The sequence below is a fragment of the Mycteria americana genome, chromosome 2, assembly GCF_035582795.1.
Source record: "Mycteria americana isolate JAX WOST 10 ecotype Jacksonville Zoo and Gardens chromosome 2, USCA_MyAme_1.0, whole genome shotgun sequence".
NCBI lineage: Eukaryota > Metazoa > Chordata > Aves > Ciconiiformes > Ciconiidae > Mycteria > Mycteria americana.
Genome location: NC_134366.1, coordinates 22839128 through 22864184, shown reverse-complemented (window position 1 = coordinate 22864184; position 25057 = coordinate 22839128). Strand labels below are relative to the sequence as shown.

The following is a 25057-nucleotide window of genomic DNA, read 5'->3' as shown; positions in this document are numbered from 1 at the left end:
AATTTTAGGGAGCTTACAAGTCAAATGGGAGTTACTTAGTATGCTCACGTACCTCTAAAATTTATGCATCAAATGAGTGGATGCTCCGGGATTGCAACTTTTAAACTAGGTGCTTGGGTGCTGCTTAACTCCTGCTCCAAACATCTTAATAGTCTATGGGCTCTAGAGTTACAGAGGGAAAGCAAATGTCACAAGCTTTTGGTCCAAGGGTATGACATATAGCAACTTTACGCTGACTTTGTCCTTTCCACCCAGCCTCACAGCCCCCACAGTGTACAATACTCACTGTCAAACTACTGCTACAGACTGTAGAGAAGGGAGAACGAGAGATGAGACAGATATTGCATAGTTATTTCATCCTGCCTAACACTCCCAGCCCGTCCACGTCCCTGCAAATTAGTACAGTTTATGCTGTACAAAGAGTATTAGAGCTACAGATTTTTATGTTTAAAAGTTTAAACAAGTAAGCATTTTTGAAAAATAAAAATAAAAATTGCAAACTCTACTTACTACCTATCATCTCCAGCCATCTCAATTTCTGCCGAAGCTATGCGAACATGTGAAGTACCCAAACACCGGTTCATTAATAAGCTTGTTGGGACATCTGAAATTCAAAGAATAACTTCTTCTTTTCATAAGTTAACAGTTTAATTGCTATCAATAAACTTCTTCAGTTTCCTGCACTGAACAGTTCTGACTGTACTAGGAGATTTCCACGCTTTTGTTAATCCCAAAACGTGCCCATCAGATAAAATTTTCTATTTGGATAGCACTTCTTGTCTTTCCAAAGTTGTTCATAACTCTGGAACATAAGCTTTAAAATGCCAAGTTACTAAGATGTCTCGTTATCTGAGTGACTGCATCCTCAGTTAAAGCAATAGTCCCTTGCATTTCAGAGATTGCCTTGAGAGAAACCAGGAAGAAATTAAAGATAAACATGAGTAGTGAACTACAATAATGAACCGAATGTATCTCAAAGGTGATCTCAATGCATTTTAATTGTATAATTTAATTTAATACAAATTTTATAAACCACAGACCTTTTGATTAGAATAGTTTTCAGAGCTCCTGCTTCATTTCTATGGCAGTTTCAGGCCTGACTCCTGCGTGAAGTCATTGAAATTCATCTACACAAAACAGTTCTGCACCCCTACAGGGATGCAAAGGGGTCATTTTAGCAGAAATACCGGCTGACAGACTTCAGGGCTCCTCTGGTGTCCTCGAGGGTCCAAATATAAGAAAAATCTGTATGTACTAAGAGAATTGGTGTAGTAGAAATGGACAATATGCAGAACTGTGATTCCTTCAGAAGACCGCAAACATTTGTGGGTAAAATGAAAGCAGGATTTTTGCCTTATTTAGTATTTCATCAGAACAGAAGATAAACAGTAGTCGGGTAAAATACGGGATATGAGAAGACTAGAAGGTGTAAAACAAGGCAGACTTTACATAAGAAAATGATTCTCCCACAGGCAACAGCTTCTTTGTCTCCTTAATAGACGATGGCTCCCTTACCTCCGCATGCTGAGAGAGAAAAGTGTCATCAGGTTTTGGCCCACGGGCTTCTTCAGCCCATGTAAGAGCTGAGTTTGGCCTGCTCTTCTCTGTGAAGGCAAGCATTGGGGTGGTGCTCCTCTACCTAGTCTAGCCTTTTCATAAGGAGTGTTACAACTTAGTTATCTCTAATTCTGGCAAATTTAGTCGAGAGAGGAAGCAAGGGACAGACTGATTAATAGGTCATTTGATCATACAGTTTTTACATCCTCTGAAAAGTAAGCTAAAAGAGCCACTGTAGGATGTAGTTTACCCTGATGTTCAAAGCTTTAACAGCAGTTTGAGTTTCAACAAGCAACTCCAAGCTACTATTTTCCTATTCAGGAAAGTTTCTTTAAAGGCAAGTCAAGCTTCTACAAAGCTATTCAAACATGACAATATCCAAATCAACACACCCATTCTCAAAATTCAAATTCAAAATTCAAATTTAAAAAAAATTTCAAATTGGGCACATCTAGTCTGGCTAAAGCCTAAAGGGGACATACTATCTAAAATATGGTAGCAAGATCAAGTTTTTGCTGAACCTCTGGTGAAGATTTGTGCAGTAGTGATGCTGTAAGTGTTTGTATTTTGTAGACTGAGGAGCAAACACTAAGTAAGTTTAGATTGCTTTTGCTTTATGACCTGCTGTTGTATGTCAGATGAGTTGTGTGTCTCTAGTTAACTTCATAATTATACAGGCAGGAAAAGAAAAAGATGTTTTGCTTTGGTCTAGAAAATTATGAGACTAATGAAATGGTAAGATAATTCTAAAAGATAAAGAGAAAACATTGCCTCTTTCTAAGTGTAGCAGCCAGTTCATATAGTTATCCTGCCACAACAAAAATGGAATTGCTTATTTCTTGCTATCAAAAATTTATCAGCATTTATAGTTGTAAATGTAGTTACCTGCCCAACATTTCCTCTGCAAAAAAACAAAATGAAATTATTTCTTTAACGGTGAAATGAGTTCTTTGGAAGTTCACAAACGTACGCTTTCGTGCTGTTTCAAGTACTTTCAGTACTTTGACCACATGCTTTCTCAAAGGTTTATTGGGTGACTACAACTAGTTAGCACTTCACAAAGGTGCTACAAGATAAAGTGGAGGATATTCAGTGGGTTTATTGGAGCAATATTTGCTCCTGTTGACTTTTTTCCAAAATGTTCAACATTCAGTTACTCTAGGAAAAGCTCTTTTATTCCCTTTAAGACACATATTTTACTGTGGTAAAATGAAAGACAATCTCTTTCTTGTGCTGTAAACAGCTATGGAATTGCAAACAACTCCAATTCACCCAAGGAATGCTATGTTTCAATAATATTTAATCCCAAATAAATATATCAAGGGTTTTATTTAATGTGAAATCTGTAATATGCTCTTTCCTTAAGTATAACTCCTATCCTTTTCCTGACACAGGTTAGTGGGTTTAGCATAAAATATATTATAATCTCATTGGTTTGTAATCCAGTCTGATTTCACCATCAAATTTTTTAGATATTGTTTCTTGACATCTTTTAGTTATAAACAATATAGAACAGAAGTCAATGATATGGCTTCTCCAGAGAAACTACTCTCTATTTACTAAATGCTGTAATTTTTTGTGCGTCAGATACATATTGCTCATAAAGTCATAGCAAATAACAGTTGATATCATAAATCATATGAAAATACTAACATTTTTAGTGAAGTGATCCCTACCTGTATATTGCACGTTTGCCTTCAGAACACATTTATGGTCTGAACAAAATCTGGAGATAATGAAAGTGGTAGTAAATGCATTCCTCGGAATACTGTATACTTCATACTAACCACTTATTTATGGTGTGGGCCAGATCCAAGATAGTAGAAAAGAAAATTAATAGCTATTTTCTGGCAGGAGAGTTTAATCCATTATTATGCACTGGATATCACAACAAAGAAGGGCTGTTTCTATTTGGACTCTCCCAGTGAATTGACAAGACACTTGGCTGTCATCCTTAAAATTTTTGGATATACAAAACCAGGCTTTGCAATAAATATTTACGTTTGGTATTTTATATAAAGCACTGTGCCAAGACCAAATGAGAAAAAGGCTTTAAACCTTCAAAAATGTTGAAGTAATGTTTAGCTTTTCTCATTTTAAAGCATTCCTTTCTTTTAACTGTATTTGTGCTTCTCGTTTGGGAATTCCTAGCAAGATCAAATTGTCTGAGGATTTTAACATAATTGAAGGTAAAATTTGGAAGCTGCTGTGGAAAACAGGTTATTATCCTGTGAACTTGTTTTCTACCCAAGATTTTACAGAGGTTCAGAAGCTTGGGTGGATATTTCAGGTCTCTTCCGTGGGGACATTTTGTAAGGAAATTATAATATCCATCTAAATAGCTCTCATTTTAAGGGTTTGGGTATTTCAAATAGAGGCTGGTACAAAATCTTGAAGTGAGATTTTTTTTATTTATTTATTAAAGAGGATCACAACCAAAGTAAGCTAAGTTGCATCCACATGAAGTTACCACTGGGAAATGGAGAAGATGGCAGTACGAGTAGCTACAGTGTTCCTGCTTGTTTCATCAGCCTGGAGGGTAAGAGAGTATCAGGCTGAGAGCTGTGGAGTTAGAGCTCGGTAGTGCACTGCTACATTACTTCCCCGGCTTTCAAATTTCCACCGGTTGTGACTGTACAGGGGAGTTGGGTCAGGATAGGAACGAGATAAATATGTCGCTCAGGTGTCTTGACTATCAACCACATTTTGATTCTTTAGTATTACAGTATGGCATTATTGCATCCTTTATAGGGAAGAGATGTACACTCAATATCCCAACCTGTATTTCAGGCTACCATGCAAAAAGGACTATCTAAGAGCTGTCAGTGTTATAAATTCTCTGAAGAACAATAGTTCTAGCAAATTTAGAGAGCTGCAATAAACCAGCTTCATCTTATGGCAGTTTTAATACTTGATGGAAGCCCAGAGCACTGGAACAATCAAACGAGAAAAATCTGATCTCCTCTCTGGAGTGACTTATCTGGCAATGCTCAGAGAACGTGACCTAATTTCAGGAACCCTTCTTGCATTCATGCTAATATGAAATGTGACAAGAGCACTTAAAAACTATTCCTGATAAAATCTCAGGGGCAAAGGGTGGCTTGTGTCTGTATCCTATCTCATTACCCCAGCAGGCAGCTATACAAACTGAGCTCTCTTAGCTGGAATCCAAGTGACTCATTGCTTTAAAGACAATTGCGATGCTAGCATAGATTTAAAGCATGCATTCTATAGTAGCTTGAAACTTTCCTTATGACTTGTAAAGGAGATGACTTTATGAATAAGAGTGCATATTTATATTGTTCATGTTTTCCTTTTCTCTTAAAGATTTATGGTAGTCATTACAAAATAGTTCATCCATATAAAATACATAAGAAGAGCTTTGTCAAGAATAATTGATGGTTTTAAATTATTATTAAAATAGCTAGAGCTTGCATGGTCTCTGCCTCAATTCAGAGCTCTGCTATAGGAGTTTATCAGTGATAAATAACATATAAATTATCCCAACTGGTTGTTATTCAGCTGGCCTACTGGTAAAGATGTAGTCATTCTAGGACAGCTGATGTTACAGAGGTTTCATTTTTTTTTTTTATACTAGCCTGCTTGATAAGATAGCCTTTATTAGACTTGATTTACATTTACGGAGCTGCAGTAAAATAGCGCCTTTTCAAAAAGTTATGCCTCGACCTGGTACAGCATGATGTGATTGTCCATCACACCACTGGTAACACGGGTATGATGTTTACAAGTCTCTTAGGAGAGTTTTGTTTGTCACAAGTAACACTGGTGAAATGTTATTTTTGGAAATATTATCGTACGCAGCTGTTTTACTAGCAGCATTCTCGCACATGAGACTAGTGCTGTTAGAAGTGTGTTCACAGCATCACTGTTAATCTGAGAAGCTTCCATGACTGCTACAACCCGTATATGCTTAAAATAACCATGATGCAAGTTCTTTAAGGCTCTAGTAAGAAAGTCCCGAGGTAGAAGTGCATTGAAAACACAAATTAAAGTCAGAATAAGTACCAGAGCACAAGGGCATGGAACAACATAGAGCAATAGAGCAACTGCTGCTTTGATGAAAAGGTAGGAGCCAACAGAGAGCAGGCTGAGGAATTTTAGCCTCAACGGAGTGATTAGATTTATTAGGCAACAAATTGTATTTTCATTCTGTATGTTGGCTTCAATGGCTATTGAATCAAAGAATGTTTCAAAATCACAGATATTTGATTGGTTGGTACTCCATATGCCAAGCTGGTGGGTATGGATAAGCAGCCGTCAGATAAATTTCTAACTCTCAAATGGAGAATCATACTTAATCTGTGTCAATGAACCTTGGTTTTTTGATTCTGCTCCTCTTATAGCTAAAACTTTTTCCATGGTACCTATCAGGACAGTGTAGCTTTTTGACATTTTCTAAGCGGGAGGGATACCTCCAAACATGTTTTTCTTTTAAACCTCACGAGAAGCAACTGAGGAGCTGTAGAAGCAAAGGTCTCTTGGCGTATACATACTTACTAGAGTGAAAGGGAATTAGTCATATAAGCCAACATTTAAAAATCCTTCCAAACCAAGATTAATTACCAGATGTTCCAGGAACTTTATCATCAGTCCAGTCAGTACAGATGTCCTTGCTTTGTGGTATATGTGGTAGTTGCCTTTTTGGCACTGTATATTGTTTCCTGGAGGGCTTCAAGGGCTGCAGTTACATGGCTTTTTGCATGAACTGATTTTACTGCACACTTTTTTAGGCTACAGGAAATATGAGAAGTCTGTATGGTTTCTCTTGATTATAGTGCAATCTGGAAAGCACCACCACAGGCGTCTAATCTGCCTTTGCTCTAAATGCATGGGGATTAGTGCTAACAGACGTTGCATGTGAGGCTCACTCACAGTATCCAGAGAGTACCCAAGCACCACTTCCCATTCATGAAACCCTGCTGTGTTTATCTTAGGGCATTTTGGCCTCATAGTTTCCATGTATGTAGTCATAGTCACATGGAGCAATCTCCAGTTAAGCCATCTCCCCTCTAAAACAATAAGGAAAGTAAACACTAGAAATATTAAAGCTGCTCTGAGAGCCCTGTGCTTCGCTTACCTGTGAGTTTCAGCATGTGTCCACTATAGCCAAGGATCACACAGGCTGCAGCCATAAATCAGAGCTAGTTTTACAATAGCTGGCCAGCACAGAAGAAGCATACTTAGAGCAGGACAGAGCGCAGTACGTGCCAGCTACCCGAGTACTACCAGCTTGCTCAGGCTGAATTTACAGCCCTTGCTGAACCCCGCTGCTTTCCTGTTATCCGTGCCCGCTCACTTTGGCCATTTGCGGTAGACTTCTGGCTGCCCAGGGACGCGTCGTGAGACACCTTTACACGCTTTGCTAAACTGTGTTGTCACAGACCAGTTGTTGTTCCACAGCAGGCTTTCATTTACCCTTGGCTTTATAAATCTTTGTAGATCAGCAGCGGTGTTTCAAAATCATTTTGAAGCAGGGGAGAAGCTGATGAAATAATTTGGATTTCTAATTTGCAGCAATTTGCTCTCAGCAAAGCCACTGACTGACAAATATTTAGCAATTCATACGGGGTTTTTTGCTAGAAATACAAAGATGCGATCTATCTGCAGATGTAATTTATTCATAATATTAATAACATCTTGGGGTATTTTTACAGAGAGCAATGTAAGTTGATATAGAGATTATGAAAATGCCTCTTGACAAGGCTGATAGTTGTTAATCATAGGTCCCACAGAGAAGTGTAATTTCTTACTGACAAAGATATGAAGAAGTTTCAAAGATGATGCGGGCATTGTCCGAAACACCTAACAAACAACGAAGGGCGCTGATTGTACTTCCGCAGAAGCACAGCCTCAGGGCCTCACACTTTCAGAAGACTTATAGCACTGCTTCAACACCAGTGAAATCAGACGACTTGGAGGGCTCCACAGCCTGTCACACTGGGATCAGTTCACATGTCAATAATGTGATTTTCCTATTGCTAGCCTGCATGGCTAAGTAAAGACTAAAACTCTTTGGAAAAGATTATATATTTTATAGAAAACAATGGCTTTTCATCAAATAACACTTCTGTCTGTGCTTTCACTTTTCAAGTCTTGCAGGCCTTTGCTATTTTTACTCTACCAGCAATTTTCTTTTTTTTTTTCTTTTTTTTTTCCTCTTTTTTCACCAAACTTGGCCTTGGATCACAGACAGCTTAACCTAGGCTAAGGGTTACAAGTGGCATTTACTATATGTTTTTGTCAGTAAAGTTGGCCAGTCAAATCTAGTCCTCCTGTTTTGTACAAATGATAAACACAGTTATCAAGTACTTGCATCTAATTACTGTAAAGATGTTTGATTCCCATTGTTTGGGTGATGACAATGGTTAGGCAGCAAACAATTTTAAGATGCCAAACCTTGAAAGACTGGGTTTTAGTTTGGAGGGGTGTTGGGGGCGTGGGAGGTGTTATTTGTTTTTGTAATAAACTGATCCTATACACTTGTTGCATATGGCTCCCAATCTGATCATTAACTTTGAATGTAATGCAATGCTACTTCTACCTCTCTGAGCTCTGAAAATCTAATCAAACCACCCTTCCATAATATTGTATCTGTTACCTACGTCTATTCTCAAGTACTTTCCTTACTGAAGCATATCCGTAGTAAGGAAGATGTGGAAATGTTAGTGAATGCTGTATGTTCCTTTGCACTGATGGGTTGAAATACGTCATTTTACCTCCTAACAAATTTTTTTTTAAGAATTGTTTTTGGAAAAGGAATTATTTTTCAGACATTTTGTATTTATAGTTTTTTTGTACTTGTATGTTACATTTACAAGCAATCAATCTTTTTAATATTTGTGATGCTCATAAGTAAAAATATGTATGTGCATAGACAAACTGGATGTATAGTAACTGTGCTGAAAGAGTTTTGGGTTCTGTTTTTAAGGATATTTTGATTTCTAATCTAATATCTGTTTTATTACCCAAAACCCACAAAGTGACATTTTTAGACATGCAATATCAGCTTTTTTTACCACTTGTGTTTTCAATACTTTTTGTCATATTTTTCTGGTTTGAGTTGGATTTTTTTTGTTTGATTTGACAATCAGATTGGATTTCCTCTAAAAGATGTTATGTAGTGTCTCTGAAATTTAAGCTACTTCAAAAATACAAAGTCTGATCTAAAAATGGGATTACTCTCATAAAATGTGGTCTGAATTGAGGTTCCACGCTAGTAAAGAGCAAACCTGAAAAGCCCTGCTGGGGTGCCAAGTGATCTCAGGGGCACTCAACTCAGTGGACACCATATTTCTTTTTAGAGTTGCACCTGTGAGCAAAGACTAGGTGACTTTTTCCCTAAGAAACACCTAGAGGGATGCTTAGATCCACGTTATTCATCTGTCAGGAGGTTCCTGTAACTGTCACGCATGGTCTATTCTGAAAACAAGGTTTCTTAGGACTAGGAATGGGAGAAAGAGTAAATATTAGTTTTTAATCTAATGCTTGAATGTTCCAAGAAGATGGGAAAATCCCGAGATTTGATTCCTGTTCTTAAAGGACATTTTAATTTATTCAATGCCTATTTTGCTTAAAAAGCTGGAATAGTCTCACCTTGGAAACATTTAACTGTTCTGTACTTGTGTTTCCTGATCCGTAAGTTGTAATTTCACTGGCTTATTATACTATTATTTCTAATCAACATTTGAGATCTGTGGATGGTTTCTTTCTGTGCAAGAAAACATAAATAAAAATGTTTGAGAAAAGATTGCATTTAAATTATACAGTGCAAGACAATTAGAAAAATTACTCATTCTATCAGACATTCAGAATAATGAAGGCATTAAATGTACTGGAACACATACTTGTTGTGCATGAAAGACACCTATCTTGAAATTGGTTTTCCCTTTCTAGTTGAAACATGATAGCAAATGTAGAAACTGGTGAATTTTCTTGAAACATACAGAATTCAGCTATGCAAATGAAGATATTATGTATAAGCACTATACTAGATTGTGGTAAATAAACTTTTATTGCAGTTGCAAACAGCAACATGAATGCTAATTAAATAGAGTTTACAGACTGTTATTGCACAACAGCATATGTGCAATCCAAGAAAAACAGAGCAGAGACTCAGCTATGTAGCGAACTGAGGGTGCAGTGTGGAGTAGCATGCATTTTGACAGCAGCACTTTATGAGGAGCACTTATGAGCAGCACCTAATCTTCTGCTTCTGAAGTCTCAGAGCAAGAAATGTCTTTCCTTTGCATGATCTTCATGTTCTGCCTGATACTTTGGTGTGCATTCTGTTTGCATTGCTAATTGGTAAGAAAGGCATGTAAAAGCCCTTATTACGACTTTAACCTTGTTTATTCAGGAAAAAAAAAAGAAAGAAACGTTATCTGGTATATTTAACTGGCAAAAGTTCCTAGTAAAAGCCCTTTTGGTTTACACTAGTGGCTGAACAAACACTGCAGGCAAACTAATGTTTCCTCCAGAAGGAGCTACTCAGCAAATGAAGTTGGAATCGCTGAATGGGTGACCACCCTCAGCTGGCCACTTTGCTGCTTTAGCACATTGCTGCCTCAGCAAAAAGGATGGCCACATGGCTATTTTACTGGTTGGAGAACTACTGCACTCAACATACAAGTGAGAACCAAGAATTAATCTTGTTTTAAATTAGCATATTGGATTTGAAACAGCGGGAGTTCAGGAGTTGATTCATGAACAATAGTTTGGCTGCAAACAGCTAAAATTTCGGTCCTGACTATCTCACTGTGTTTACTGTCATCATTGTTTCCTTTATGCTGGGTGACATATATAGCAAAACTGAATAAAACAGTATTGGTTTTAGTAAAAGCATGCAGCGAGATTTTTCTCAAAGAAAACAACCTCACAGTGGACCAAACTGCAAATCCCTGGGCAGTTAATCATGAGATTCACACTGATAAGTAATTCTTATGACATTGGCCATATTACTTAGGCAAGTAGCCATTCACCAATGTATTATTCTGGCGTTAGGAAACTTACTCTAATACACAGTGTTGGCTTTTTTTCATGTGCGTTTGATCTATTCTAAATGTTTTGTGTCAGCCTGTAGAAACGAAAACATGTTTTTCTCTATGTGTTGAATAGTAGATGAGCATTTGGAAGATATCAAAATATTTACTAGTGTAAATATTGAATTAGTTTGTATAAAGTGCTTTGGAATACTTGCATGAAGTAAGAATTGTGTTAGTGTTTATAAGCCATACTGAAATACATCCAATGCAAAAGAAAACTTATTGTTTGAGATTCTGTCATCCAGTTAAAAACTACTGTAGAGCACTTTGTAACTCATGAAAGGTTCTACAAAGCTAATGAAGCTACTTACACGAATGATTTGCAGGACTCCTTTTGGTGTCTTTATCTACAGCTCATTCACAAATCTAGGAAAACTAGGGCTTAAGTAACAGATGAACATGAATTGTTCTCTTTTTTGTTGCTTCCTCTTCAGGTGAGCATGAAAAATTGCACTGCAGTCAATAGGACTAGTAGCAAGGGCTGGGCTTCAGGGTTGTGTCCAAATTTGCTTTTCTTAGCCACTAGAACATGACTAAATTGTCCCCCAATTTCTCTAGCCAAATCTGGATGTCAGCAAATGAACAGGTGATCCTGCTGAGAGAGGGCTCAGCTAGGAAGCCAACAAGATTAAAGATTCGTTTGGAAAATACCATATGACTTCAGCAACCTTCACATATGTCTTCATGTAACTCTATAACTAAGTTAATTTGACACAATTTCAATGTCAAGCATCACTTAAGCAAGCTGTGCTTTAAAATTGTCTCTGACTAGTTATTTTGGGGGTCTGAAATATATCCATCTCACTAAAACCACATTGTTAGAGAAAATAAGAGGCTTTGATGATGGAGTTTCTCTGCTCTTGTGAGCTCTACAGTGATTCAGTCATGGGGAAACATAGATTAATGTATGTTACTGTGAAAGCTGCAACAACGGATTTAGAAGATGTTATTTTTGTGGTAGGGTAATCTGAGTATCAACTTTAAAAAATTAAGACATATCTTATTTTACAGATTCTTTTTTAATATTGCCATTGGTTACTAGAACACTCAAAAATATTTTTTTCTGTCCTCCCTGACTCCTTATACAGACACAGTCCACAGGCAATAGTCTAGCAACAAATGGCTTCAATATTCTTGTTCTTGTAGTAACTCCTGGTTCAGACCTTCATGAGCTGCAAGTGAATAAACAGATGCACACTGACTATATTAAAAAAAAAAAAAGAAACAAACCAACTGGGCAAAATGGATTTGAATATTGCCCAAACAAAGGCTGTAAAATCTCATCCTGAATGTATTTTGTTCTCAGGAAAAATCATTTAGTGTACAGAAAAATGACTAATTACCAAAGACGATGATCTGCTTCCATTCTTGAGGAGGAAACTTTTTAAGGGTTTGCTCATTATCACTATCCGAAATGTATTTTTCTTCCTGTTGTGCTAGAATGAAAGCAAAAATGCTCCACATATCTTTCTTTGTAGAATTAGGGCTCTGGCTAACAGGCTGCTTCTTTAGTATTTGTTGCCATGGAGCTGCCTCTGCCTATTGAATTCACCTGGGTGGACTTCGGATGGCACACTGAAGTTGATTCAGTCTGTCACTAACATTTGTCTTCAGTGACCACAGAGTTTCATAAAGGCCGTAAGGAAAAGCAAGTCCTGTTCAGATTTCCTATAAGGGATTGTTATAAGTAAAATTAAAGCTTCATTTTTTCATCAGGTGCTTTGTGAGATCATTGATGGCCTGACAGTCCCCCCTTGGAAGAACAATGCTCTGTCATTACCGTTCTTTGCTGCCTTTTTCAGAAATATCCATTCAGGAAACTAACTCAAGAGCAGATGTGGATGTGTTTCCCCATGGCTTTCACCAGCAGCTCCTGCGCTACCCAGCAGGGGTAGTACGGCATTGTTTGATTTTTAATGTCCTGGGCGTCACAGGCTTGGACACCATTACATTAGCTGTTGGTTTTTAATAGATACGTCATTTTTAAAGTTGATCCTTTCCTATTATTTTTATCAATGTAATTGCATCATGCAAAAAAAAAAGGTATTATGTCTATTTCAAGCTATTTTTCCTACAAAATAGACCACGGCAAAATTGAAGGGAATTTGTTTTCTTAGCATCTAATGATATAAAGAAACCATCCAGATTTGAGAAACGTGTCATAGAAAGTATTTGAGAGCGTATTTTAAAATACATGGTTTCAAAATAGTATTAAAGTACATTTTTAGCTACAAAATGTAGAGTAAATCTGATTGATGCTTGCCACAGTTTTCTTCTTTGCGCATGACTAGGAACAAAATGTTGTTCTTGGGCTTCTGGCATTTTTTTTCTACAGAAGTCATATGGGATACCATTGCAATGTTACAATAAAAAACTATCATCTCAGCACAACTTGGTTCTTAGGTTTTCAAAGGACACTTCAAGGACAGTTATCTTAATACAATGTAGGGCAGCACAGAATCAGAGGGGAAGATGGTGAAGTCTTATGCACTTTTTCAGGTTTTAGGTGGACAAACGTTTCTCTCAAAATCTTACTCTGGAAATAGATAAGATGGTTTTGATGGCAACTAATTGACTGTGGCTAAAACAGAATTTACATCATGGTATTAACGTGACTGCTGATATCTTATTGTTCAGAATAATTTTTTTATGAAACTTGAAGGCTGCTAAAGCTTTATTGAAAATCGCTTTCTTACAAAATGAGAACTTTAATTTTGGTAAAGATTGGGGAGCAGCTGAGTAAAAGAGACTTAGCAGTAAGGGAGAAAAAGGAGGAACAAACAAAAGCTTGAAGAGTTTTCTTTCCTCGCCCTCCTTTTGTTGCATAAACTCAAAGTGCTTACCAAAAATTACTTTTCAGAAGCCAAACTGACGTTATTCTGCAGTAATGTTTTCAAAACTGACCGTGGTTGCAGTTTGATGTTTATAGCTAAGCTGCTGTAAGAGCTGGTGTGCTGCCAGGAAGGAATTCCTGCAACCCTGCTCTAAGCTACGTAATCCTGCTGTCCCCCCCTTCCCCTCTCACCCTGGCAGTTGCACTTATGGGACTTCATGGTAAGATGACTCATGGAGATAAAGCAGCAGAGAATTAACCCTATGGAAAGGTACTTAATTTTCTGGTAGATTTTGCTTTTAATTCTTGAATGGAGTCCCTCGTGCTCTGAGAAGCACAAGTGGTGTGCAGTGGAGGATGAGGTTAGCGCAGCCAAGGTGAGGAGGGAGGGAAACGACTTCTGGCAAACGCTTGCTGTCGAAATCGACTTGATGGTAACGTGGAGCTGTGCCATCAGCGATCTGCGCTTCAGATCTGTGCACGTATAATTGGCAAAGAGTTTGTAAACTCTTAGGTGTATTAGCTCTGCCAACAGCCTCGATAATGACGAGTTAACTGTCAACCATGTTGACGGTTTGGCAATCCTCGCACAGAGTAGAGGTTGTCATTGTCTTTTCTTACACCATTTATTGTGAATGAAGGTTTGCTTCGGTGCCACAAATAAGTGACTTGTTGGGTGGAAAAAAAATATGTCTTCCTAAAGCTGAGCACAGGGCTTAATGAAGGGTAGAGGAAAGGCCAACCTCAAGGAGCTGAGAAGAGCCCAGATGCCGTCCTTGGACACAGGCTGCACGGTCTATTAAAAGCTGTCTCTTATGTCAGTAACTCACATGGACTGAGCATATTTGTGGGTGAGAGTGCTATAAAGCCTTTTTGTGCTCTTGCGATTCAAGTGTTTAATAATAAGAGAGCAATAAGACTATAAATAGGAACACCATAGTTGGTAAGGACTGGGGATACAAAAGGAGGTATGTGGTCTCAGTTATGACAGGAGGGCAAAGAAGAAGGAAAGAAAATATCAACAGAAACCAGCAACTTGTGCAGAAGTGCTTAATCAAACATGAACTTTGTATACAACTCATTGACAACAAAATTGCCTCTCACAAAGTGAACGGCTTGCGAGCAGGAGCGTGCCTTTTTTGGTTACGTTCTGCAAAGGGCTGAAAATATGTGCTTAGTAGGTGTTGTGGCTTTTGCAAGTATTGCGAGCCTTCCTGTGCATTAGGAGCATTTTTGCCAGTATTTGTACCTTGCTCATATCTTCCATCATGTAGGAACGTTGCTCCTTCCTATCTTGTGTCGTCCCGTCCCCCCCCCCCGAATATACCGTAACAATATCAGCCAAGGTTTTGCTGCATGGCACCTATATCCTACAGAATAAAGCATAATAAACATGAGCTGGAAGAACAGAGTTCATTAAATCCAGCCAGGCAGCGTTGTGCTCTGATACAGACCGATAATAGATTCATAAGTGAGCCTGTCTGGAGTGGTTTTGTTCAGACTTGTCGTGTGAAAGATAAAGTACAATAATAAGAGGAATCTCTTTAGTTTGCAGTTGTGACAGCCAGCTTCCAGTTTATCACTGGAGAAGAGGATGAACTATGTCTGTTCCAAGATATTAAATCCAGGTAACTGAGTGAATTCTTGTTTTCACAACACTGAATTTCTAGCTACGATGTATTTTAAGCAGGGGGTAGCACAGAGTAGTAGATGGTCAGCACTTCTAAACTGGTATTACTAAAGAAATCTGCCGTATCAGGGCTTTAAACATATGCTCAATTAGAAGCATTTTAGTAGTTTTGTAAGAGTTGTTGTAAGCTCACTGGCCTATATTTATGCAAGTTTTTAATGATCTCCCTTTTAGCTTTTAAATGCATTTACACAAATATCAGCCCGTCATCCTAGGCCTATTTTTGCACATTCACGCGATGGTTACAGACTAAATCAATCCTGTACTCACTGTACGTGTGTGCAAAGGTTAGGACGTGGTGCTGACACCACATTCTTATATTGGTGGTAAAGGACAATTAAACATGCAAAGTAATACAGTGCTCCTTGCTCTAAAAGAACATCTAATCTCTCATACAACGAAAAAAAGCTTTTTTTTTGGTACCCAAATCAGGTTATCTTCTTTGTCAGCCGAAGGTTTTAGGGTTGTTTTTTAAAAAAACAAACTAAACCAAACCAAACCAGCTTATCTTTTCTTCTGGTCTTCTAACATTTACATGTTTAGAAAAATCCAAATAAGCATGCACAACACCTCTCCATTGCAGATAAAAGCATAAAAAAATGCAGCAGAGTGGTTTTCTGCTGAGAAGTGGTTAGGCATAGCAGGTTGTTTTCCCGTTGAGAAAGAACAAGCAATTTGGAATCTCTGCATATTGTTTTTACACATTGACCCTTATCCTGGAGCAGATGTGGCCAAAAACAGCGTGCGGAGGGATGACTGCATGTGTCTGTGTTCAGCTGAAGGATTTTCACTGCACTTTTCAAGGTTAGAGAACTCTGTTCAACTGCTAAACAAAAGGAGTGAAACAGAGTAAGATACTTACAGTTATTTTTCTAGGCTAATCTTCTAGCCACTCATTACATCAAGGCAATGAATGGTAATTGCTATTAAAGAACCATTAGGTAGAATATTTTTTCTCAGGAAGAAAAAAGAAATAAACTTCCTAGAAATGTGGAGGTGATTAGTGTGTGTGGGGTTTGTTGTGGTTTTTTTTCCAGAGAAAACTGTACAACACAACTATTTATATTTAACTATTTTTTTAAAGTCAGTGAGTTCCCTTTTGTTTATTTGTGCCTTAAAAAATTCGTTCCTGAGTCCCTGCTTTCTACAGCCCTTGTATGTGTGTACATTAACAAGCAAAATCATTACCTTTATCTTTTTATAAAGGAAAGAAAAGAAGACAAAGTAATCATAAAAGATACAAGACAGCAAACAAAACATGAAGTTCATTTGATATATTCAAGCTCTAATTTATGAGGGAATAGAAATACCCTTTCAACGCAGATACACAATTTATAGGTTTAGAAACTGTAATGCTTCCAAAATGATCTCTACTACTCTTAAAGAACGGTATACTTGAAAAAACGTGCTATGTTATTTATACAGTCTTTACAAAGTGAAAAATTCAGAGGGCAATACGAAGGACCACTGTTACATGATTAAATAACTTCCACCCCCTTCTCTGCGTGAGAGAGAATAGGCAATCTCTGACAGATGCCTGAAAATTTACCAAGTAAATGTACTGAATCACGGTGGATGAAGTGCCTGTCATAGAGAATGGCTTGAAACAGAAGGATAAATGGTTCCAAAGCTATAAAGGTGTTAGAAGTCAAAGCCAACATCTTTTGACAACACCACCCCACTTAGCATCATTAACAGGAATACTGTGTTTAGGTTATTTTGTAAATCTTTATTTATGTATTATCCTTCCTCAATTATTATGATGGTCACAAAAAAGTAATTCTATTAAAACAATCTAATTTGGAAGTGACAAAGAAATAACTACTTCAAGGCCTACATTAGAAGGTGAGGTATGTATTCTTCCCACCAAATGCATAAAGAGAAAATATCTTTTTGGTTACAGCCACTAAGAGAATAGCTGGAAGCAGTCCAGGCTCTAGCATCTTTATAGTTTCAAGATTATTCACCACCTCTATTTAACCGTTTGAATGAAATGTAACCATGTAAATGACATTCTTTTCACTTAAAATTAAGATTCTGTTTTGCCATAGACAACAACTTGGACACAATTCTAGAAATTATTTTTGAAGAATACTATGACCACTTTTCAAAATGAAATGTGAACCTTCTTGGACAAGTGAAAGTTCTCAAGCTCCTTCAAACCTCGGAGCACTTCCATTTGCAGGGAAAGCCAATTTCTTTACAAAAAATGGGTAGTTCCTGCAGGATATTTTCACTGTTCATGTGAGAAAATCCGTAGGGGTAAGCTAATTCAGAGAGGAAATTTATTAGCTGTTATGAAAAATGAAATAAATCAACCACACAACTGGGAGAAAGCTTGAAAGTACTTCTTGAAGTTGAACTGGCTTTTGTGCTGGTTTTGGTTTGCTGGCTTCTTTTCCTATATGTGACTATTATAATGCTCTGAGTAATGGTTGTGATTTTAAGTATATGACGTTAGCCCACTCAGAGTTTCTGTACTGTTTTTTCACTGTTTACAATCAACTGATAAGAGATTTCACAAGCAATCACACAAGTTTCCCTCTCGTGTTGCGTGGAGCGCAGCTGGGTCCGATCCAAAGGCGACAACAAGAGGTAACAAGTCTTCCTCTACAAAATCTTCTCTGACTACAAGTACCAGTCCATTGTGTGCTTATGTGGTCAGAGGGCTTGGTCTCTGTTGGGACAGTCTTAAAGTTGGGTTTTGTTTCCAAGAAATGAACGACAGATCATTTCAGGGGTGGAGGGTGATTTTCCCGGGTCAGATCTTGAACGGGTCTTTCAAAAACTTCCCGTGAGGTATCCGATAACACAAGTGAAATTGTGCTGCTATAGGTTATATAGAATTAGACAGCGGTCTTTCTCTCACCTGCTACCTGGGAATTACTCATCCCTTGTTGATACGCGCAGGGGAATCTCCAGGAAGTACAGGAAGAAACCGTATCAACAAGACAGACCTATGGAACTTTCTCTTTGGAAAGTGGAGGTTTGTCCACTAAAACCAACCGTACCCCATGACTCGGGCTTCGGTACGGGTTGAGACGTGCCGTGCTGTCTCCAGGGCCAGGAGGAGCAGCACCGCAGGGCTGAGGGAGGGGTGCACCCTGCCTCCCCCCGCTCTCCCGGGCGTACCTGGCTGGAGGGGGCTTGGCTGAGGGGGAGCGGCGCGCCTCTCCCACCGCTCCGACCCAAACCGCACCCGGGAACCGGCGCTCCACAAGCCACGGAGTTGTCTGACCGGCGGGAAGCGTCGTTTGCGACAACTTACCGACGGCAGGCGGGAGCGAGCCCCTCCCGCCCTCGGCCACGGCCGCGCCGGGGCTGACCCGGCCCGGCGCACACCCACCGGCCGGCCCGCCCTCCCGCGGCCCGGCCGAGCGGCGGGGAAGAGCAGGGCCTGGCGCCCGCCGCGCCCCCAGCCCCAACTTTCTTGCTCGCCCCTCCGCCGCGGCCGCGCAGCCCTCCCCGCCCCGCCCCGCCCCGCCGCGCCCGGCGGGGACTCAGGCGCCGCCCCGCGCCCGCCGCCCGGCCGCTGCCGGAGGGAGATGCTCCCTGTCACTTTCCCTCTTCCCCACGCGCCGCCCCCGGCCCTCCCCCGCGCCCGGCGGCGGTGCCCCGTCCCCCGGCGCCGCGCCGCGCCGCGCTGCGCGCTCCCCGCCGGCAGCAGGCAGGGCCGCGCCGCCGCCCGCGTCCGCCCGCCCGCCCCCTCCCCCGGCATGGCCGGGCGCTGAGGGGCGCCCCGCCGCCCCGCCCCGGCTCGGCTCGGCTCGGCTCGGCTCGGCTCGGCACGGCACGGCTCTGCCCCGCCGAGGGGCTCGGCGCCCGGCCGCCCGCTCTCCTCGCCAATGGTCCAGAGCGACATGTCCAAATCGCCTCCCAGCCCGGCGCAGGAGGTGCAGATGGAGCTGCTGGACAACCCCTTGCCCGCGGCGGCGGCGGCGCAGGTACCGCGGGGGCGGCGGGGCTGGGGCCGGCGGCCCGGGGCTGCGGCGGGGAGCGGGGCGGAGGACGGCGGGGCCGGGCCGGGCGCGGAGGGCTTCGCCCTGAGGCGGCGGGCGGCAGGCTGGGAGAGGCGGAGAGGGGGGCGAGGGGGCTGCCGGAGCTCCGCGTCCTTCAACTTCGGCTGCCCGCCGTCGGAAAAGTTTGACGGCTCTCCTAAGACGCCTGAAAGCCCTGTCCTCCTCCCTGCCCCCAAATGCCATTTAATTAACACGCGCAACGGGATGCTCTGTGCCACAGAAGCTTCGTACGTCAAAAGAACCTTGCAGTTGTCTGGAGGGTGGATATATAAGAAAACGTTGCTGTCTAGGTGCTCTCCGTGCATGTATCACTCGCAGGTTACGGCTATTTTTCCCTGCTCCAGTAACCTGTTGTATCTGTACCTGATGCTTACCACGCACTGCTGAAACCTTCCTCATCTGTTACACAGGCTGGTAACAGTCTGTGTTGATGGGGGAAGGCGATTCAGGCTGGTTGTTGAGCAGGATTTTTGGGGAGGCTGAAGGTGTTGAGCACGCTGCAGATTTAAGCTGCTCCATTACCGCGCAGAAGGTGGCTGTACAGTCATCGCTGAAATTTTAACAACTCGGTCCATGTGCGCTGCGTTCAGGTGGATGGATGAAGAGAAGGAGACAGGGTATGGATGTTTGCACGCTTGGTAAAGACTTTATATTTTGAAAGGTGGCTCCTGTTTAGTATATGAATGTTGCATAATATCTTCGAGTTTGCAATAGTTGGCTACAAAGACTTACGGTGCTATTTTTAAACCCAGTAAAAGGGTGGTAAAATCTGATTGCGTGCATTTTAAATTACAAACATGCTTGTTCTTGTTAGCACAGAGTTTTTTTTCCTTTTGGGGTGGCAGTTTTTATTGCTGCTGCCAAAGCTATCTCTGATGCTTTATTTTCTTTGAGAAGGTGGTCCAGTTTCATCACAGAAGTGCTCGATTGCCAGAGGAAAATGCTGTCAGTCTGTCAAAAGACTCGCTAATTGATCTTTACTTACTGGGGACCAGTGACAGCAGAACAAAATCCAGGCACTGAAACAGAGACTAGGTTAAGCTAAAAAAAAAAAAAAAAAGTGTCTCTTTGGATGTGAATTTGACTGCAGCCTCCAAGTGCAGAACAGACATTTCAGTAGGGCCATATGCTTTGCCAGCTTCTCCAGAAGCAGTGGCAAGGGAACTAATTTCTGACCTACAAATCCCCCTTTTTATATCTTTTCAGCCCTAAGCACAGAATCGGCAACTGTCAAATCATATGGTGCCTCTCTGCTGTGGACAAATGTCAAATGCTGATCATAAAATTGATTTTCACCCCGTCCTTTTAACTAGGCATAAAGAACCTCTGTTTAGAGAGGAAGGATAGTTTGCTAACACCCGCGTTATTTATGTTTCAAGTAAAATACTTATATTCTGTTTTATAGAATTGGTTTCTGAACACTCACAGCCAAAAAGATCCACTTTTTAAGATAGTAATAATGCAGCTTTTTAGTTCAGGGAATATTTTTCAGTTTTCGGAACCAAAGCCATTCGGAACCAAAGCCAGGCAAAACAAGAACTGTATCTTCCCCATATACACATATTCTAGTCATACATAAACCTTTGGTGTAGAGGAAATAAGATTATGGAAGCAAAAGAGCCCTTTGTCTGAATAATAATGTTAGTTAATTCCTTAGCATGCACTGCATTGAGAGACAATTATTCTGATTTGAATTTTTTCTCCATTAACATGATTTCCAAAAAATCGATATTGTAAGATCTTGCTGCTTTAGAACATACTCGCAGTGAGAAGGAGAGGCTTAATGAGAACATGTGAATCATCAAGTAGATTGCCTACAGGTACTTCAGTTATGCCCACCTCTATCTGTTTCTCTAAGGTACTTGAGTATCAATCCTAGAAACATTTCATGCCAAGTAATGCGTCAGGAAAAAAAAACCCAAACAACATTCGAGCTTATGGAGTGATATCACTCCTAAAAGTATTCTCTCTGAAGTGCTACTTCTGGGAATTATGATTTAGCAAAATGTAATTGAAGAGCCTTTGTAGAGTTGTAACAAGCCTCAAAATTTCTCTTATCCAAGAATTTTATTTTTGCAAAGCTGAGGATGTCTTTTAACCTGGCTGTACATCATGGTCGATAGCTTGGATCATGCCTGTCCATCGATTTTGGCCAAACTTGTCACCACTTGGCAGAGGAGTGAATGTAGTTAACACTCTGGAAGTAATTACTCTTAAAAGGTAGTTAAATGTGTGAACTATTCCTGGATAGCCTCTATTTCTTATTTTCATAATGCATTTTCCTAACAAGATCTGCAAACAAAATTAAATCCCTTTAGGTGTTGATCTTGACAGTTATACTGTACTCTCCCTGGGAAGTTCTTTGCAATGGGGACAAGGTATTGGTGTGTTATTCTGTATTACCTAAATTTGGTGGCTTTTAGGTCCATATTACTGTAAAAACATAGTTCTAGGTACTCGCTATGATCCTAGTCCAGATGGGGTTGTGCTATAGTTTCAGATGTCCAGTTTTATCCAGATGAATGCACATGCTGACAGTTACACTGTGGAGTTACTCACAACATCCAGGTATATGTCAGTGCAAAGCGGCAGTTTTAGGTGTGGCCCTTTTGTAATCAAATCAGCATTTGATTTTCTGAAATTGTAAAACAAGCAAACTCTGTTCAAATGCATGAGTGTTTGATGATCAGTATCTGTTTTTTAAAAAATCAACTCCAGTCCTTTTTTTAATTCTTTATTTCAAGAACCCCTTAAATCTAGGAAGTTGAATTAGTAGAATGTTCAGTTTAATCGTTTTAATTCACTCAGATGCTATGCTGATTTGTTTATAGTATATTACAGCATAGCATATTAATGCATTTCATGGGAGCTCTTGGCCTCTCTTCTTCTATTTTCCCTCCCTCCCATGTAATTTTTTTCAGATCCTACTTCCAAGTCCCTCAGTCCCCAGAAATCATTAGATTCAATTTCTATTGCTATTTTCTCATCATAAAGCTTCCTGTGTTGTGTCATAGGAACAGTCATAGCAAATCAGATCAGTAAATTGTAAGAGATGTTTCAAAGAAAATACAATGAAACCTTGTATCAAGCAACTACAGACTACCTTGTGGAGGGAAAAGGTATCTTACCCTGGATGAATTCTTCCTTATTCCCCATTATTATTTTCCTCCTCTTCTTTTGCTTGCCTTCTTATGCATCACCTGTCAATGCAGGTCCTAACAACCTGACACATTTTAAATGAAAACAGTTCTCTTGATTGTTTTCTTCAGCTCTTTCACTTGCATTTAGATTTCCTCTGTGCCCTGATACTGTTACGCGCTTCCCCCTTCCAAGTCTAAAGGCTTCATCATCTCAGGAGCTTGTCTCCAGCTGGTCTGGTTGCATTGCTGAATACGGTAAACTGCAGGCATGGGGTTAGGGACAGGCTTGTTCAGTTTTCCTTCTGTATTGACTGTGATTGATGTTAATGTGAATTTTAGATTAACGTGCATGCGGTGACTCCAGAATATCAGCTTAGTTATTTGGCCCTAGCACTGACTGTTGTTCTTCCTGGATCTCCAGCTATCTTTTCAGTTGCATAGCACCATCGCCTCACTGCCTGTTTTGTGGTAATGAGGAATGGAAAGAATAGCCAGAGATTTATTCTCAGCAGATTAATCACACTGCCCTCTGCTGCTCTCTTTCAGCTGAGCTGATTTATCACAATTCATACCATGTTTACCTATTCTTCAAATAAACATTTTGCAACAGTGTATTTCCCAGTACTGGCTTGCAAGAATACTTTGTAAGCAATAAACAAACAAAATTTATATCCCTTTGCTTACTTAAATAATAACAATAACCATTTATTGTAGAGGCATGGAAGGTTTTACTCTCTGCTGGCAGCATCCCTAGAAGCCAGATCCAATGTGGCAGCAGCTCAATGGAGTATATACAAATGAAGAAGAGATGAAATCAAACCCCATTCATTGGACTTTCTCATGGTCCTCAGCAAGAGGTAGTATTTTCACTCCCGATGTGGTAACCTCCTTTCAGTGTTGTACTCCTTACTGACAAAAATAAATTTTAATAGTCCTTCACTAAAGAAAGCCCTTCAAGTTTCAGCTGTTACTTTTCTGGTGGTTCTTTTCTGCTCCTTGGGTTTATTTTTCATTGTCCTGAATTCTATCAGTAATAGGTGATGTTGCATGCTCATCTCTTCCAGAGACCTTTATTTGCCACTTGGGTATTACACATCATCAGCATATATGGTCCATAATAATTGTATTTTACATTTTCCTAGAGTGTAAAATCCCTCTGAAACAATTCAGCAGTTTCAGTCCTACCTTATTTGAGTATCTGGTAACCATCTTCTAGAGACGATCTCTGTTTTTGTCTTGTTTTGTCTCTAGGTTTATAATTACAAACTGTTATGGATGAAAAGTTCCTGTAGTTCCCAGGCTGGCTTCTCTGGAGTCTCAGTTACTTTTCTTCTGCTTCTTTTACTCAGTTCTTTTCTGTGCTGGGATAGAAGAGATTCGAAATAACACAAAGGAACCAAAATCAGCCTTCCTGCCCTCCAAGGGCTTGCCTTAGTCTCTGTTGGCAGGGCAGCAGACCCTTAGCAGTGGGAAGCTTCCCCATAGTTGGCTGTTGCTCCCTGCAAATATCTTTCTGTCATAGAGTCAGATCTATTTTTCTGTGTGCTTGTGTAAGAGAAATACAGAAATCCATGGAGAGCAGGTAGGGAGGAGCAGGCACGTGGCCTACAACTGTAGTTGCCAGTCCTAGAAGGCTGCAGGAGCCACAGCAGGGTTTGCACATGAGCTTCAACACCTACTGCTGTTGTGTGCTCCTGTTCTGCTGAGTTGCAAGCAGACATCTTCATCACTGGTGTTACGGGGAGATGTGCAGCAGATTTGCACCGAGGTGGGTTCCCAAGCCACTGGAGAGGAGGAGAGCAGGCCAAGTTCCCTACTTCTTGTCTGACGGGTGGAAACTGCCGGGTTCTGAGGCCAGGGTGAGAGCACTGGGATATGGCTTAGAAGTGTAGGAACTGGTGAGAATTAGGCTATTTCTAGCTGCGGTACTGGCAAGGCTTTATCACAGGCCAGCAGAAAAGAACATCAAAGATTTAACCCTGTTACAGATTTCTCAGCAGAAATGGGTTTTCTTTTTTTAATGGGGGAAAATGGAGCATCTGTCAAATACTTATTTTTGGATTATGTATGCAAGTTTGGATAAATAAATTATTTGTGGGTTGTTTTTTTTGTTGTTGTTTGGATGGATTTTTTTTTTTGGTGTAGGTGGAAGATTTTTATAAAAGGACTATGGAATGGACTTAGCAGACTCCTCATTGTAGCTTGTGTGAACTCGATGACTGTATATGGAGATCCTCACTTTGATAGCATTCCTGAAGGGAAGTCTTGTCTTTTCTGAATTGTGTCCTGATAGCAAATGGTGTTTGTTTGAAGAAATCCAGGTTTTGAGACCTAACCTTGGGATTCTTCTCTGCTATGGGGACAGGAGTCTGTGCTCCTCAGGCAACTCCTTCACTGAAGGTATGCCACAGGGCTGACCGCCTGTCACAGGGCTGCACTGGTGTTGGTCATGTAGGGTGACCTGAAACCCCGGCCCTGAGACAGAGGCAAGCCAGGCTATATCGCTATGTCCAGTATTGCTCCGTTGCCCCCATTGCCATTATGACATGGAGCTGTGGAGTGCTGGGAAGCTCGTACATGATGAGCTTCCCAGCACTCCACAGCTCCACGAGGTCTATGTACATCTTCCAGCCCTTGGCTGTACTGTCAGAAGGCTGACCACCCCTCACTTACAAGATTAGTGTGATTTGGGGTGCAAAGATCAGAAATATTCATGTCTCTTTCTGTAGCTGACCCTTTATATCCAAAGATGCGCA

The 25057-nt window shown here is 40.5% G+C and overlaps 1 protein-coding gene across 2 annotated transcripts in view; it reads left to right on the top strand.

Annotated features, from left to right (window-relative positions):
• Nucleotides 1-18662: 18662 nt before the first annotated feature.
• Nucleotides 18663-25057, top strand: part of CACNB2 (calcium voltage-gated channel auxiliary subunit beta 2) — a 262351-nt gene continuing 255956 nt past the window's right edge. The window contains exon 1 of one of the 2 annotated variants that reach the window (XM_075492690.1): nt 18663-19086. In XM_075492690.1, coding sequence (XP_075348805.1) covers nt 18988-19086 — 99 coding nt within the window. In that variant the 5' untranslated portion in view covers nt 18663-18987. The remainder of the gene's footprint in view (nt 19087-25057) is intronic. The other variant, XM_075492691.1, reaches the window with a different exon arrangement.